At 31.8% G+C, this 15,919-nt stretch overlaps 2 protein-coding genes across 2 annotated transcripts; one reads left to right on the top strand and one right to left on the bottom strand.

Annotated features, from left to right (window-relative positions):
- Nucleotides 1–1,311: 1,311 nt before the first annotated feature.
- On the top strand, nucleotides 1,312–2,090 carry LOC100810254 (MYB-like transcription factor EOBI). The gene is made up of 3 exons (XM_014777147.2): nucleotides 1,312–1,479; nucleotides 1,772–1,901; nucleotides 1,988–2,090. The coding sequence occupies exons 1-3, from the start codon at nucleotides 1,338–1,340 to the stop codon at nucleotides 2,088–2,090; spliced, it is 375 nt and encodes a 124-aa protein (XP_014632633.1). The 5' UTR covers nucleotides 1,312–1,337.
- Nucleotides 2,091–3,366: 1,276 nt separating this feature from the next.
- On the bottom strand, nucleotides 3,367–11,501 carry LOC100809724 (actin-related protein 4A). The gene is made up of 5 exons (XM_003526031.1): nucleotides 11,489–11,501; nucleotides 11,317–11,403; nucleotides 11,089–11,228; nucleotides 10,922–10,995; nucleotides 3,367–3,580 (listed from the first exon to the last, which is right to left on the bottom strand). The coding sequence occupies exons 1-5, from the start codon at nucleotides 11,499–11,501 to the stop codon at nucleotides 3,367–3,369; spliced, it is 528 nt and encodes a 175-aa protein (XP_003526079.1).
- Between the last annotated feature and the right edge of the window lie 4,418 nt (nucleotides 11,502–15,919).

Below are 15,919 nucleotides of genomic sequence, written 5' to 3'. Positions count from 1 at the left end.
TATTATTGGCTCAATTAAGCTTCATGCTAAGTGGGTTTTTCTGTGAATTGACTTACCAGTCACGTTAGAACTGAGCTGATGATGAATTCACAATCTTCTAAAAGCCTGATTGATCTGAAAAATAATATCATAACTTTTAAATTTTATGAAAGTGCAAAGTTAATTGGGCGAGTGTCAAAGTTTGATCTCATTAAGAAATGGATTTCTAGAAGACACGCCACATCACATTTGTATCGTATTAAACAATTAGGTCCGAAAGAATAATGGTTCAATTTAAATACTCTCAAGTGTCCCCGAACAATAGCAAAACGTTGATCCTAATCTATGTTGAAAAGACACCCAAAAAAGAACAAATTACACATCTACAAAAGAAGAAAATGTTAAACACAAGAAATCACATATGATCCAATTTTTCGCCCTTTAGTTTTTTAAAATTTCGTTTAAGTGCGCACACATGCTTAGCTGTTAAACAAAGTGTTTTAGCAGTACAAGTATATATATTGTGGTCTTTACTTTATTAAGATGATTATCCATCCTTACCACACACGGATATTACTAGTACATATATACATTTTTATATGTTATTATTAAATTTAAAAGAATGGGAACATTATTATTAGGTTTGGTGGTGTTCAGATTTTTTTTTCCCTTAAGTAAACGTCACAAGTAAGGTTTATAACTAGTGATCGAACAGGTGAAATAAGTATGTCACGACAGCTTTCAATATCTGGGTTAAGTTATGAGTTTCTAGCACTTCTTCAGCAATGGACTTATGTTCATTTGGAGGCCCGTAATATCCTTTTGACTTTTGAGCTTAAAATACAAAAAAAAAAAATTATGAATGTCAAATAAAGAAAAAGCCTTGTTTTCAATAGATAAAGAACAGTTTAAAGAGAAATATAAACAACTTTAAATATGATCAAATATCAAACTAAATATCAGTCTTAATTATATAGCCAGTTCAAAGGACTAAACTGTATAGGAATATTTTAAAATTCTACAAAGAAACTAAATACTCTAATAAGGTTAAAAAAACACTTTTATTCTAAACATTCATTGAATTATATGATTTTGTCCTGATATTTATATTAATTTTAATTAAAACACTCATTTTTGTCGGGATTAACATTTGCAAATTATAATCTGATCACCCTAGCATGCTATGAAAAAAAATGGTATCAATATGCAACAAACATTGACTGATAGGATCAAGTTGAGTCATAGCTGCAGGTATAAATATGCAGCAAACATTGAACACAAATCAGTACCATAGAATTTGGAAGACAAAGTTTACCCAAGAGCCAACTTAGGCACCTTTTTGTATGTATTAGGAAGTTATGGCAGGAAACATGGGGTGGGGTGTGATAGAAGAGGAGGGATGGAGGAAGGGACCTTGGACTTCTGAGGAGGACAGATTGCTCATTCTGTATGTCAAGTTCCATGGTGAGGGCAGATGGAACTCTGCTGCTAGGCTTGCAGGTCCCTACCAAACTTTATACACTATATATGTCTTGCTCCTTAATTCCTAACATAGTTTACACCTAAGTCTAATATCAATTGACTTTGACAATACAAGTGACACAACAATTAAATTGCTTCCAACTTCAACTCAGTAAATTGACTACCCTTTACCATAAGTTTTTCTTTTGGCCTTTTGGGATCATGTTATTTATTATTCTTAACTCTTGACTCTTGAGTATCATTCTTCATAATTGTTTTTATCATCTTTTTTTTTGTCCAAATGATTGATCATTTATTATTCTCTTAACAGGACTAAAAAGAAATGGGAAGAGCTGCAGATTGAGATGGGTGAATTACCTGAGGCCAGACCTCGAGAAGGGTCAAATAACACCACAAGAAGAAAGCATAATTCTAGAGCTGCATGCTAGGTGGGGAAACAGGTAAAAAAAAATGAATTCCAAATCTCTTTGAACTTGCATGTTTTTATAATAAATCTGCGAAGCTAAATCAAAATTAATCACTTCAGGTGGTCAACAATTGCAAGAAGCTTGCCAGGAAGAACTGACAATGAGATAAAGAATTATTGGAGGACTCACTTCAAGAAAAAGATAAGGGCTCACTTCAGCTAAAGATATGAAGAAGACTCCAGAATACAAGTGGACTATGATGTAGTTATTTCTGGTAATAAGTAGACAACTATCATTACCTTGTGTACCCCTATAAACTGTCTACATTATATATAATCATGATATAGAGTTTGGGACATCTAATCTCCCCTGCCAATTAATCCAATCCTATGATTAGGAAACATGACAAAATTAATTAAAATCTATTCATCTAACCTACTCTAAATTGAGATGCAAAATTGTACTATAAAGGGCTAAATTTCAGGTATCTTCGCAATTCATCCATAAAAATTGAGTATTTCAGTCCACTTGAACAAAATTTCAGAACATTCATCGATCCATAAAAGATCTGATTAAAGGTCTATGCCAGCACAGAACAAACAGAAGAGGTTGTGGAACTCTGAAATTCTGGAAATGAATTGCTTAGAAAGAATCAATTATGAAAGGAAATAAGGAATGTAAATATTGTAGAGGGTGCTATAGTGGAATGCGTTAAATTTATTCTTATTTTTTTTCCTGTTTTTTCCCATTTTATAATAGCAAGTTAATTTATTAACAGCAACAGTGAAGCCTAATCCAAAAAATCTACATGAAGGCAAACCATACAGAATTTACAGACACAACAAAGAACATATATTAAAGGCATATGATTCAAATGAAAAGGAAAATATGACCCTATATCATGAATCGCTGAAGAGAAACATCTCAAAATAAGGGGAAAATACAAGACAAGACTGGCCACATTTGTACTCATTCCCTTGATAAGAAGTATATATGAATCAGTTTCATAACTTATAATGCTTTCCCATAGATAATATATGTATGTATTGTCAGCATCCCGGCCCAAAAATATGATATGGATTAGTTCTATCAGTGTACGAAAACACAAATTCGCAGACAACAATGAGATAATATGCCAAGGAGAGAAATTTGTTTTACTTAAAACAATCGAGAATGTATCATTAAATTAATTAATAAATTTTAACATTAGCTCTCCAAAGATATTAAGACAAATATATCATCATCTACCTAAAATATAATAACCATTCAATAGCTTTCTGAAATATCATCCAACAACAACATCTAGTCATTCACAAAATATGCCAATATGGTGGTTTAAACACAAAATAACAAAATTTATCCAGATTACAAAAGCATTAAATTGTTCATGTAAAACAGAACTGGTTGCAGAACATACACATATATTCCAATCTTACAACATTTATTTAATATACAAACTTCATTTGCTCTGCTAAAATTAGCAAATATGTTTTGGGAATTACCTTAGTATGAGCTGGTCCCATTCCTTAAACCCAGCATTGATCAAATTATCAACAGTGACACTCCTGCGCCTTTCACTCCGTCCTGTCAGTAGAATAACCTTGAATCCCAGATTCAAAACATCTTCATAGAGCTTTAAACTGGGTTCAATGGCTGGAGTTACACCCTTCTCCACCCAATTGTTAAACTTCTCGCGGTCAAAGACCTCAAGCCTACAAGCAAATGCAAACAAAGGTTCATGTTAGGAAGAAAGAAAAATAAGTCAAGTTAGCATGATAGATACAGAAGAATACTATCTAGAGTCATTCATTCCTAGAGGAATATTCACAGGAAGGAATAAGAAAACATCAAAACCTGATTAACCCCTCCAAATTTTCACACTACAGAACTTTTGTCCTAAAAGCTATTTTGGTGTAAAAGTAAACTCCAATTCAAGCTCCAACATTATCCAAACAAAACTAGGGGCAATTAAGCATGAATTTGGGGTTATTTAACTCTTTTTTTTTTTTTAAACCAAAGAGTACAAAACAGAGTTCTTAAATCCCACAAAAGCATAAAATTCCCAACTCCAAATAGGATTACAGTATCTTCAATCTCTCTTGATTGTTAAACAATAATTTATAACACTTCTTATGTCCTTTCCGAATTACCCTATTTTTCAGCTTTCAGATGAAAGCAAACTAAATTTCAGCCAAAAAACTATCTTTACAACACCATTACAACACCATTAAAAGAAATTACATGGAACCCGTGACCTTTCTTCAACAGTACACGAACCAATTAACCTAAAACAAGGTTAAAATAAGCTTAACCTAACAAAGTTAGTAACTGACTAACCAATCTCTGTCTTCACGAAGCTTCGAGCGGAGAAGTTGGAGCGATGAAGTCGAAGAGCTGAAGGAGCTTCAATGGAAGAAGGGGTAGAAGCTTCAATGGAAGAACAGGTGAAGGAGCTTCAATGGAAGAAGGAGCAAGCAGAAACCGAAAATCAGTAGGGTTCATGCAAGCAGAAAGCGAAAATCAATAGGGTTCAAACACAAAGGTCTAGGATTCAAAGCAGAAAACGAAGGAGCAAGCACAAAGGTCTAGGGTTCAAAGCAGCGCAATCTCGAAAGCTAGCAGAAACGTGCACACCCGTGAGGTCTAGGAGCAATTTCCCTTATTTGTTTTTACAACTACGACGGTTTTTTTCTAAAAACCGGCTTAAATTTTATAAAACATAACATTCTAAGGCGGTTTTCAATAACCGCCTTAGAAAGTGCGTCGTAAAATGAAATTTGTTACACAATAATTACAAAAATGCCACCGCACCACTTTCTAAAGCGGTTCCTCAAATAACCGTCGTAAATCGCGTGTCTTAAAAAGCCATTTTTCTAGTAGTGCTGAGAAATGATACTCTTGTTGTTGTTATTATTCTAAGAGAAAGATATAAGAGTTTATATAGAAAAGATAATAACAGAAACTGAATATTATACTACATAACAGACTAAACTCATTCTATTTAAATCGATATACAATGCTTAAATAGTTCCATTTTATGCTATGAAAAGATGGGGAATGAATGAATTGGATTAGAAGAACGGCAAAGCAATAATTAATTACGAAACCTAAACACATGCCTGCCATAGTTTGGCCTCAACACCTTCTTTAGAGTTAGCGCCTTTTTTCCACTTCCTTTGCCAGTTTTTCTATATTTCTATCCATTGCCTAGAAACTGTCAAAGTAATCATAAATTTTCATCTTGTAAATTAATCTCGTAAAAACTTGCTGAGCTAACATGAGGGAAATTAAAGAGGATCGAAATGCTTATCAAGAAAAGGAACATAAAAAGATTATTGAAGTCAGCGTTTTAGTCTTTAGTAACTTTGTTAATGTTTAAGTCTATTTGCATGAAAAAAATTAAAAAAATCATATATCTCAAGCATCAAATTCTTAAATTGTTCTTTAAACCGAACACCACAAAAAAGAATGAAATGAATGATTAGTGAAAAGAAGGGTTGAAAAACATATACACAACAAACTTTGACAGCCATTGATGATGATCGATACTTGAAGATCTCTCTACTTATCTTTACTTTCTCTTTCTATCTAGCTAACTAAAACAAACAGTTTAACTTGAAAATTGTGAAATAGCGGGAATGCGAACCCTCGACCCTATATATATTATTCAACTGACTCATGATTATTACATGATTGGATTTTTTCTCTCGAAAGGCAATTACATGATTCGTTATTGCCGCTTATTTTTATATTTTCAAAAACTTCAAATTAGCAATTATTTTTCAAAATTTCTTTTATGTTTAGATTTCTTTCTTTTTTTCTTCAAATAATTGTTAGTTTTTTTTTAATTATATTGAAATTCTTTTGTTTAGATAAATTTTAATTATTTACACTCCTGAATATTATTATTTTTAAAATGTAAGAGTAAATGTAAAGTCTATGTACTACAGCATAGAAGGCTTTTTATATTACTGTGAATCACAAATTGGCGCGTAAGTTATTAACTTTCATAATACTAATATTTAGAGGAAATCACAACAACACCACTGGACTTTTATCAAATCACAAATATTTATCATTTATTTTATACAACTCAAAATTTATTTAAATAATATTACAAATATTATTAATTGTGTTAGGTACTAACATCAATTTTTAGGTGTAATAAAAAATACGATAAATAATTAAATTTGTCCTTAAAAATTTAATGGTATATATTAATTAACAACACTTGAGTTTATGGAAAAAAACTTGATTTTGATCCTAATAGAATACATTCTTAGAAAAAAATAAATAATTTTAAATATAACTAAGTCTCGACCGAAAATTAATCTTATAGTCAATATAAAGAGTCAAAACATGTGAAAATACCTTTAACACTGGAAAATTTAAGGATTGCTAGCTTATTGGCTTATTAGCATTAACACAAAAATTACAACATACATCCCCTTTCATTAAAAACTTGGTTTTTTTTTCCCACTACTGTGCTGAGAAAGTCTTTGCAACATCATCACGTATTGATCAATTTGTTTGGTTACATGATCATGATAGGAAAAATAAAAATAAAAAACTCAGCATTCCATTATTTTGGGATCAAATAATGAAGTGTAGCTCACAGTGTTGATTACATACTGTTGATTGATTCTCCATTGTTGCTTAGTAAATGGCTGGAGTGATGGGCTAGCAACTTCTTTCTTGCTCAAGATGTGCTAGTGCTTGTTTATTGGCTTCAATATTCGTGAAAGGGAAATACAAAATAACAAATACCAATAACCAATGCTCCACCATGTATCAGAAAAACAAATCTTAGTACCAAACATTTTTCTCTTTTTGAAAAGAAACAATCATTAGCATGCAAAAACCAAAGCAGAACTCAACACATTTAGGACTAAAAAACACAAGTAGCAATTTTCAATAGCACTATCTCCAACATTATGCAGGAGATACCATGAGCCTCTTTGTGATTTCGGCAAAATAAATCCCATGGAGGAATGCATCCCTCAACTCTAACATATCCGCCCCCCTTCCAGAATAAGTTATTGCACCATATGTACTTTCACCTTGATCTTCTTGAATGGAACATATATCACTCCATGACCAACCTGATTGCTGATCTCAGTAAGTCTGTCATAGATAACACAATTAATATATTTTCTGGCTGCAGATAAAAAAACAAATATTTTTTTGGCTTAAATATCTTTTTTTATCCTTTAAATTTGGACAAAGTTTGGTTTTGGTCCCCTAAATTAAATTTGATTATTTGAGTCCTTCTAATTTGGAAACAGTCATTTTTTTGTAGTTCAACGAGAGTGCAAGAGGAAGGGTCTGTTTAGGTAAATTTTTTCAGAATTTCTTATAGGAGAATAAAATAAGAAAAAATAAAATAATTTTTTCTATAAGTTAAAATTAGTTATGCATGAGTTAAAAATCAACTTTTCTATAAATTAACTTATGCATAACCTAAATTGAACTTATGGAAAAACTAATTTCATTTTTTCTTCTTCAAAAGTGTTTTTGAAAAAGCTTCTTCAAACTTACCCTAAAATGTTCACAACAAAATAGTCTTAACACCAAAAATGGATTATTTCCAAATTACATAGACTGAACAATCACTTTTTAATATGGAAGATAAAAAAAATTAAATTTGGTCCAAATTTGAGAAATCAAAAAGATATTTAAACCTCTTTTCATTCATTTTAAAAATTGGTCCAAAGACTACAAATACAGACAGAGGATCTTACTCTATCTCTTTTCTACCAACTCGGGAAGTGGTGGTGATGAAGATTCCATCCAGCAGACTTGCCTGCAAGATGTCCTGCTTTCCCTAGATCTTCTAGAAAAGCCTTAAATGGAGCAGCCATCATTCCAAATATTGTTGGGAAAGAAAAGACAAAACCATCAACCTTAAAGAGCTCATTTGGGGTAATGATTGGTACATCACTCTTGACCTTGGTTGGTGAAGTATACTAATTGTCTAATGCCGTAAATATATATCGATTTTCATCCCTATGAAATTGTATATGGTAGTATTGTCTCATACTATTATTAGAGACTTGTAAATGATTTTCATTTGGAGGCAATTCAATTTCAAACACAATTGCACATTAAATGTGGATACCTTATAACCACAATTTAAACCTTGATTTATCACGTTCTGACAGATTAACTTCTTTTCCTAAATCTAATCTCTATCTATTGATTAGTGTGTTAAAGATACTGATTAAGAAATTAAAAAATATATTAAAAATCATAAAAAATTATATTTAAAAATAATAAGGAAATATATTTTTTAACTAATACTCTTAGGACGCTATGATTAGAATTGTTTAATTATATATGTGATCATGTTTTTATTTTTCTAATTTTCTTCACAAAATTCTTTAATGAAAATGGAGTACTAGCTATAAATCTTGATGTATGATTTTTTAGTACTTTGAGTCAATTTTTAAAACTTTGTGGTAATTTTAAAATGAAAATTCTTACGGCAAAAAACTAAAAATCATTTTGTGACGGATATAAACGGTCATAAAGTGATAATTTATTATGTCATGAACTAAAAAGAATAATTTGTCAAAAATTTAGGGATTAATTTTTTTAAAAATTTCAAGGACCATAAAAGGTCCCCCAACCCCCAAATTCATGGACTAAAATAGTATTTAATTCATTAAAAAATCAACTTACTCTTTATTAGAATTTGGTATTAAAAATAAAAAAATCATTAAAATTAAAACCTTAATTAAATAAAGAATAATATTAAATAAAAAAAATTAATTAAAATTTTCTTATATTTAAGCTTACATCTGAAACCAAAAGAAACATTTTTTTACCTATGTTTACTAACAATTCAGATTTCAATGATACACAGTGAGGGACTTACAGGGTACAACCATGGGCTTAAGCTCCCCTTCTTCCGAAAGGTTATTAATATACGTTTAAAAAATAATTACATTAATATTAATTATAAATTTATAATTATAATAATAGATATTTTGTAAAAGATATGTACCAAGATTTTATTGTAATCAATCTTTCTTTTTTAAAAGTAAATATTAGTTATACTTTTAAAATATACTATTATCTTTGAATATATTCAAAATAATTATAATTAATGTAAACATTAGATATACTTAAAAAAGATATTATTAAATTTTATAATTTTGCAAAAAATTTATAACCACTATTAAAAAAAAGTACTTTATACGACGATTCTAAGAAATTTTTTGTGATAGATTTCAACCGTCATTGAAATCATTGTCGTAAAATGTCAAATTATCTTAAGATGATTTTTGGACTTTTCACAATGATATTTAAACTGTCTTATAAAGATATAATTTCTAAGGTAGATGTTAGAAAATAGATTTTCTAAGATGATTTTTGGAAGAATCTTCTTAGAATATTTTGTTTTAAATTAGAAAAAATTGAGGATTCTAAGATGAGTTTTCCCAAAACTCGTCTTACAACTTTTTTTTTTAAAAAAAAATTGAGGATATTAAGTTAATGAAGATGACATATTTTACAAAACAGCTAGCAAACTGAAGATAACATATTTTACACAAAAAAATAAAAAAAAGTCAGGAAAAGTATTTATCCCATGCATTTGGTGTGATTAAAATACTAGTTATTATAGTTCATTTTGGACAAGAAAATGAACATGTATTTATATTTTATAGGTAGGTACCTTTATATCTCTTTGGAGAAGCCTTGTAGAATAGCCTATATGATATTTTCTATATACAATTGAAGAGGTGCAAGTGTTGCTACTATCTTTGCTGAAACTTTAGAGTCAGGGGAGTCCCTGCTAACAGCAAAGCCACAAAGAATAGCCTAAATCTCCCCTTCAAAATTCAGCAGAAAATGTGTAATTGCACTTGATTTAGTAAGTGAAAATTGAGAGAAAAAAAATAAATTGATAAATATGATGATTGATTTAGTAAGACATGAATAGAGAAATAGATTAAAAAATTGCAGTGGGAGAAAGTGGCATAGAAGACAAAATAGGTATATGTTTGGTAATTTTCTAAAGAAAATGACAGGTTATATAGTACATTAAGACATGCAGGAATAGAAAATAAGTGCATTTAAATTGAAAACATACAACAAAGCTTTCTCTACCTCAATCTTTTCAGGATTATCTGATCTCATTTCATGAAGCTCCAAAATAAGTTTTAAGCTTCCAAAGCATTTAAAGGTTCCATGGAGTTCTTTTTCTTCATCCTTAATGATTATATTAGAATCAAAAGTGCTAGAATCCTTGTTTAGTGCATGTCCAGTAACATTCACAATTGGACTCAACATATTCATATCCAAAGATTGCTTCAAATTGAAAAGGTGGGGGAAGAAAACATGCCACTTACATTCAAAACCAACTGTCAACAGTTAAATATTGTACATCAAACCAACACTACCAGAAGATACACAAGAGTAACCAAGGAGATAAGAGTAAATATATGTGCTAAATGGCAAGCAAGGGATAGCTTAATACATATTGTTGTCATTATCCAACACTTGCAAGACTGACAAAATCCATTAAGTTAACCCTTAAATTAAAATAAAAGAATTACAATTGTACAATTAATTAGCTATTGTATAGTACATACAATAGTTTAAATTATAATCAATAGTAGCATTGGGCGCTCTTTAGGATTGACTAGGAGGCATTCCCTGAAAACCAATGATAGTGAATAGTAGCATAAAGCATACACAAATAAATAAATTAGTAGAAATTACTAAGAGAACGATATTTGACACAAGAATGGAAAACAGTATTATACATACAACACAAATTAGTAAACATAAAGAGAGGTTTGCATAAACAACATCATATCTCAACCACATGAGTATTCTCTTTTTACTCTATACAATAGTTGACTAATTTTTGGGAGTGCTGCATATTAAAAGAACCGTCATGAGCTTCCTAAGAGGTAGGAACCTTAACAATTGACAACCACACATGTTATATCAAGAAAATGGTGATCATGTTTATGACCAAAAAGAAGAAGAAAATACTCAAAATGATGATCCTATTATAGCCAGAATCAATAATGAGAACCAACCTCAAAGCATGATCCCATATGTTGTATACAACATTATAGTCAACAACAACTCCATTCTTCAAGGGTGACATCACCTGATCAACATCAAAACAAAAAAATTTTAAAATAACTGAAATGAGATTAAAATTTAAAGCCTAACCCAACAGATAGATATTTGGAAGTGTTACCTCCATATGGTCTCTGCGGTATCCTAATGATTGAGATCCTACATAAAGTTTACATTTTCCCTTGGTTTTGTCAGAGTTCTCATCATTAATACCAGCAATTCCATCAATGTCCATGTGATCAATAGCACCAACAACATAAGTATGTGACAATGTATGTTCCAGATATCTCTTACAATACAAAGAATAAAATGCAAATGAAAAAAGGTGAATGAGAGAAAGTTACAAAGGGAAGGACAACCTTGGGAGCATCTTTGCCAGCATAACCGACTTTGCAAGTGTGGGAACCCAGGTTTATCACTATTATTGATACTTCATCTCCCAAATTAAATAAAATTACAACGGAAAGGAAAATAATCAGAAATAAGAGGGCATACATAGACATAATAAGCAGAACATTCACCACCGCCATACATGACTATGACTTGGGGAGAGAATGAGTATGAGTTTGAATTCCAATTTCCAACGAAACAAGCTTAGGAAAGAGTGGAGAGTGCATAAAGAACAAGGGCTTCTTTTCGAGTTTCCGTTGATGGTGAGTTTCATATCACAGTTTGGGTTGGGCCATTCGCATCGTCTTGTGGCAGATCCAACACCAGCCTTGGTGGCTCCATTCGGTCAACCTCATGCAGCGGACTTCCTCGTCAAATCTGTCATAGGATCTTCTACCTCTTCCTCCCTACAAACCTTTGTTGTTGCCGCTATTGCGATCGCGTGAGCATCTCATCGCACGTAAGTTACCTTCTTCTTTTTGGGCTTCGAGTTCATGGTCTCCTTAAGGCTAGGAAAGCTTTGGGGCTCAACTACGAGAGAGAGCAAGCGAAAGGGAAAGGGTGAGAGAGCTACGCCATGAGAGATTGGGAGAGCACACAAAAGGGAAGGGTGAGAGAGTTGATGCACCACGAGAGACTGAGAAAGCAAGTGAAAGAGAAATGAAATTTAAAGCATAAATGGGAAGAGTTTTCCAAGATGGTTTTTTAAAAACCATCCTTGAACCTTGCTTTCAAAAGTTTAACTTAATTTAAAAAATGTCACTGCTTATTTTTCTACACCAGTTTTTCGAAAACCCACTTAGATTTAACGATATTAAAACATGCTTTTTTAGTAGTGAACATAGAACACTACAAATTTTTCTTTTTGCCAATTACTTTCCTTCTTCAAGTACTGTTGTTTTCTCAATTGGCACACACTCAGTTTTTCTTCACTGTACATTTTCAGAAATGTATATGATGTTTAGTTTAGATTTCTTTTAAGTTTTTTTTTTAATTATTGCAGAGAGGAATATGGATCTTCTTTTCGTGGATATTTTAAGTGATAAGCAAGAGAAGGATCTAGAAACTAATGAAGTTGAAACTCCTCATTCTCAGGCTCCTTTGCCGTCATTCAAGGTTCCTAGGATAGAAGAAGTTGATATCCCATTATTAGAGAAAGATCCAAGAAAAATGTTGTTCTATTTGGCAATATCTTGTTGACCAACTTGACAAGATTCATAGAGTTTACATAAAAGTTGGACCATATCAACCTATAAATATAACGTTTTCGGCTTCTACATTTGGAAATCTCCATCAATACTTTCAATTTTCTTGATTTAAAAAGTTCTCCAATTGATTAGAATATTCACCTCACAAGGTTGCTACATTTTTTTTACCTTGCTACCTCACAAGGAACGACCTACACGCTAAAATAAAATATTCGATACATTTAATTAAACTATTAGTTTATTGCAATTTGAATTTTATTTAATATTTATTTTAAATTTTTCAGCCCCTTTATTTGATTTCTGAATTCGTCCATGCTAATATGCATTGCTTATCTATAAAATTCACCTTAATACACTAAAGCTACAATGAGAATTGCACACATGCATATATTCTCAGATAAATTTCTTCCACCTTGGCAATCTTTATCACATGTGAGGGAATAACCAATAATGCTCCACACGTATAATAAAAAAAAATGTTAGTACCAACATTTTTTCTTTTTAAATAGAAATAATCAAAGACATGCAAAAACCTAACACTACTAAAAAAATAATTTTTTACGACGCTTTTTGACGACGGTTCCCTAAAACCGTGTTAGTATATAGGACTGTGACAATTTTGTAAATACGAGTTTTTCAACGAAGACGATTTTACGAGAACCGCCTTGGAAACTACCATTGTACGACGGTTTTGCAAATACCGTCTTAGAATGATAATCATTCTAAGACAATTTTCATAAAAACCTTACAGAACCGTCTTAGAATGATTTGTCATTCTAAGACGGTTTTCTTAAAAACCTTACAGAACCGTCTTAGAAGCACTTATTTTAATTTTTATGTCGCCTCTCTTCTTTCGTTCCTCACTCTCCCGCCCTCTCTCGTTCATCGTTTTGGTTCTTCCTTCTAGTTCCCACCCACGTTCTACAATGTAGCTTCTTTTGACACAATGACCTTCCAGATCTGCGACTGCTGAACTAGATCTATGAATGTTGGGCCATATCTGTGAATGTGTGACTCTTTGTTTCTCACGCCCAAATCTTCTACCAATTCCCTGCGTTCTCTCCGCCTAGCGTTCTCGCCCGAACGTCACCCTCATCACGGGCCTCCTTCGCCACTAGAAGTGCAACTCTTGTCCACACTCCTCCGTTGTGAGATTCGCCAACCTCCGCCCCCTTAGGGAGACGCTCGCACCTCTCATGGAGGACCCAAATCGAATCGGGTCGGGTTTCGGACCCTGGATGAAGGGGCAGTTGTCACGTGCCCCCACTGTGTCATACAAGAGATCTGATTTGAGACTCCAGAGATTCCACCTTCTTTTGCGGAAGTTTCTAGAACCGATAGTGACGACGACAGAGATTGTAGCAAAGAGTGAAAAATCCGAATTTTGATGGTCAAAATGGTTCCTTATTGTCAAAATATTATATCAAAGGGTTATGGTCACCTTTTTCTTCTCGTTCTCCTGGTGATTTTGATGACATTGTGGCTACAAGAAGTACTATCAAGTGAGCATATTCTTGGTAATAGGACGCTAGAAGTCAAAGTGGCAACACCAAAGGTTATAACGAAATTTTTGTTTGAAACTTGAAATCTAGTATGCTTCGTGCCTGGTTTAGTTTTTATATACAATAAAATAGCCAGATATTTTCATTCTACTATTTATTTTGTAATGCTTTCATATTAAAGGAGGAAATGAGAGCACCAGTAAAAAAAGTTACTGAAATATTTGTAGCTAAGATTCCATAATTAGTAACATAAGCTACTTTCGGAAGGTATATGAGTATGTAGTATCTTCATTACAATAATCCACATTGACGAGTTTTTTTTCCTTTAGTAATATTTTCTTATATTGAATGTATACAATGAAGTTTCTATGGTAGTCTCATAACATTTCTTATATTTTTCTTTTTCTTGCAGTTATTTTGAGAAATATGGTGAAATAACAGCATGCCAAAGGTTCTTTCCTCCCTGTGATGGTTATTCATGCAGAATTTAAATGCAGTTTGCATCTTTTTTTTTTTTTTTTTGTATGCATGCTGTTGAATTCACATTTAGTTGTAAAAATAATTTGTCAAAACTTATGCATGCTATACACTTTTCTTAACTATCGATAATTTTCCATTTTTTCCAACAGGATCAAGGCTCCAAAATGCATCGTGGAATTGGTTTCATCACTTTTGTCCCTTCATTTTTACATGCAATCGGTTAAAGGAGAGCATGATTCGTTACACAAGTGAGTTGATGAGAAAGGTGGAGTGGCTTAGGACTGAACTCAATGAGATCTCTGCACTGCTTACCATGTTTCAGGTATGTTCTTTCCTTTTCGTTTTGCATCTTTTTTATATATATTTTCTAATTTGAAACCATTATAGTCAAGCTGTACTAGGTGATATATAGCCCATGTTTTGAGGGAGTGATTATGCTAAGTCAATGTTACCGATGTTTTTTAGCTTGTAACATTGTTTTTCAGTGAACACATGACATTGTATTTCAGTGAACCTACAAGCAGTAGGTGTTTTGTTTTCCTCTTCTTTCTTTATCCACTCATACATATTATGGTATCCAGCTAATATATATAGATCCAAACTTGGAGGGATTAATTTAAGGCTTTCAATTAATTATAATTGAATTACCTCCGACCTCATCCTAGGTTGTTTATTGTAGTTTATGTCACTTAGTGCTAAGAACATTGTTAATTTGATTATTTGTGATCTTCATCTAATATTGTATTTGTTGAAACACATATTCACGAATATTCTTCTTTTTCATGAAAAATTATGTTTATACAACAAAAGAGAGGAATAAGACGAGAAAAAAATGTGAGATAAAATAAATAATATAATAAAAAGAGATAAAAAAAGAATATTATAACTTATAAGTGTGGTTAAGTATAATATATATAACCTTTCTGTAAAAAAAGTATAATATAACCTACGTACAATAGCATAAGTTCATGAAATTATAGTCTCAAATAGCTAGAGTGCATTGCATGGATAAGCTTTATTATTAAATCTAATTATAATTATAATTTAAACCAAGGAAAGATGCCTGACCCACATGTAAATTTCATATGATATGAAACACTTCAACAAAATCATTTGCAAGTTTTAATTTATATCCTATCTTTTTGCATGGATCCATGCCTTTTTCTTATACCCTATGGTTAGGAGCTTAAGAAGGTTGGCTTTGTCCATTTCTATTGATGCTACTGCCACTTGCATTTGTAAGTTTCTTGACCAGAATGCTAATTGGGTGAGAGCGATGAAGCACTACAAATGAGAGAATAAGGGCGATGGAGCAAATGAGAGAATGAGGGCGATGTAGGAGACAATGATGAGGTACTGAAAGTATACTACA

The sequence above is a fragment of the Glycine max genome, chromosome 6 (assembly GCF_000004515.6).
Source record: "Glycine max cultivar Williams 82 chromosome 6, Glycine_max_v4.0, whole genome shotgun sequence".
Lineage (NCBI taxonomy): Eukaryota > Viridiplantae > Streptophyta > Magnoliopsida > Fabales > Fabaceae > Glycine > Glycine max.
Note: the sequence above shows the minus strand (reverse complement) of the source record. Positions and strands in the feature narration are given on the sequence as shown.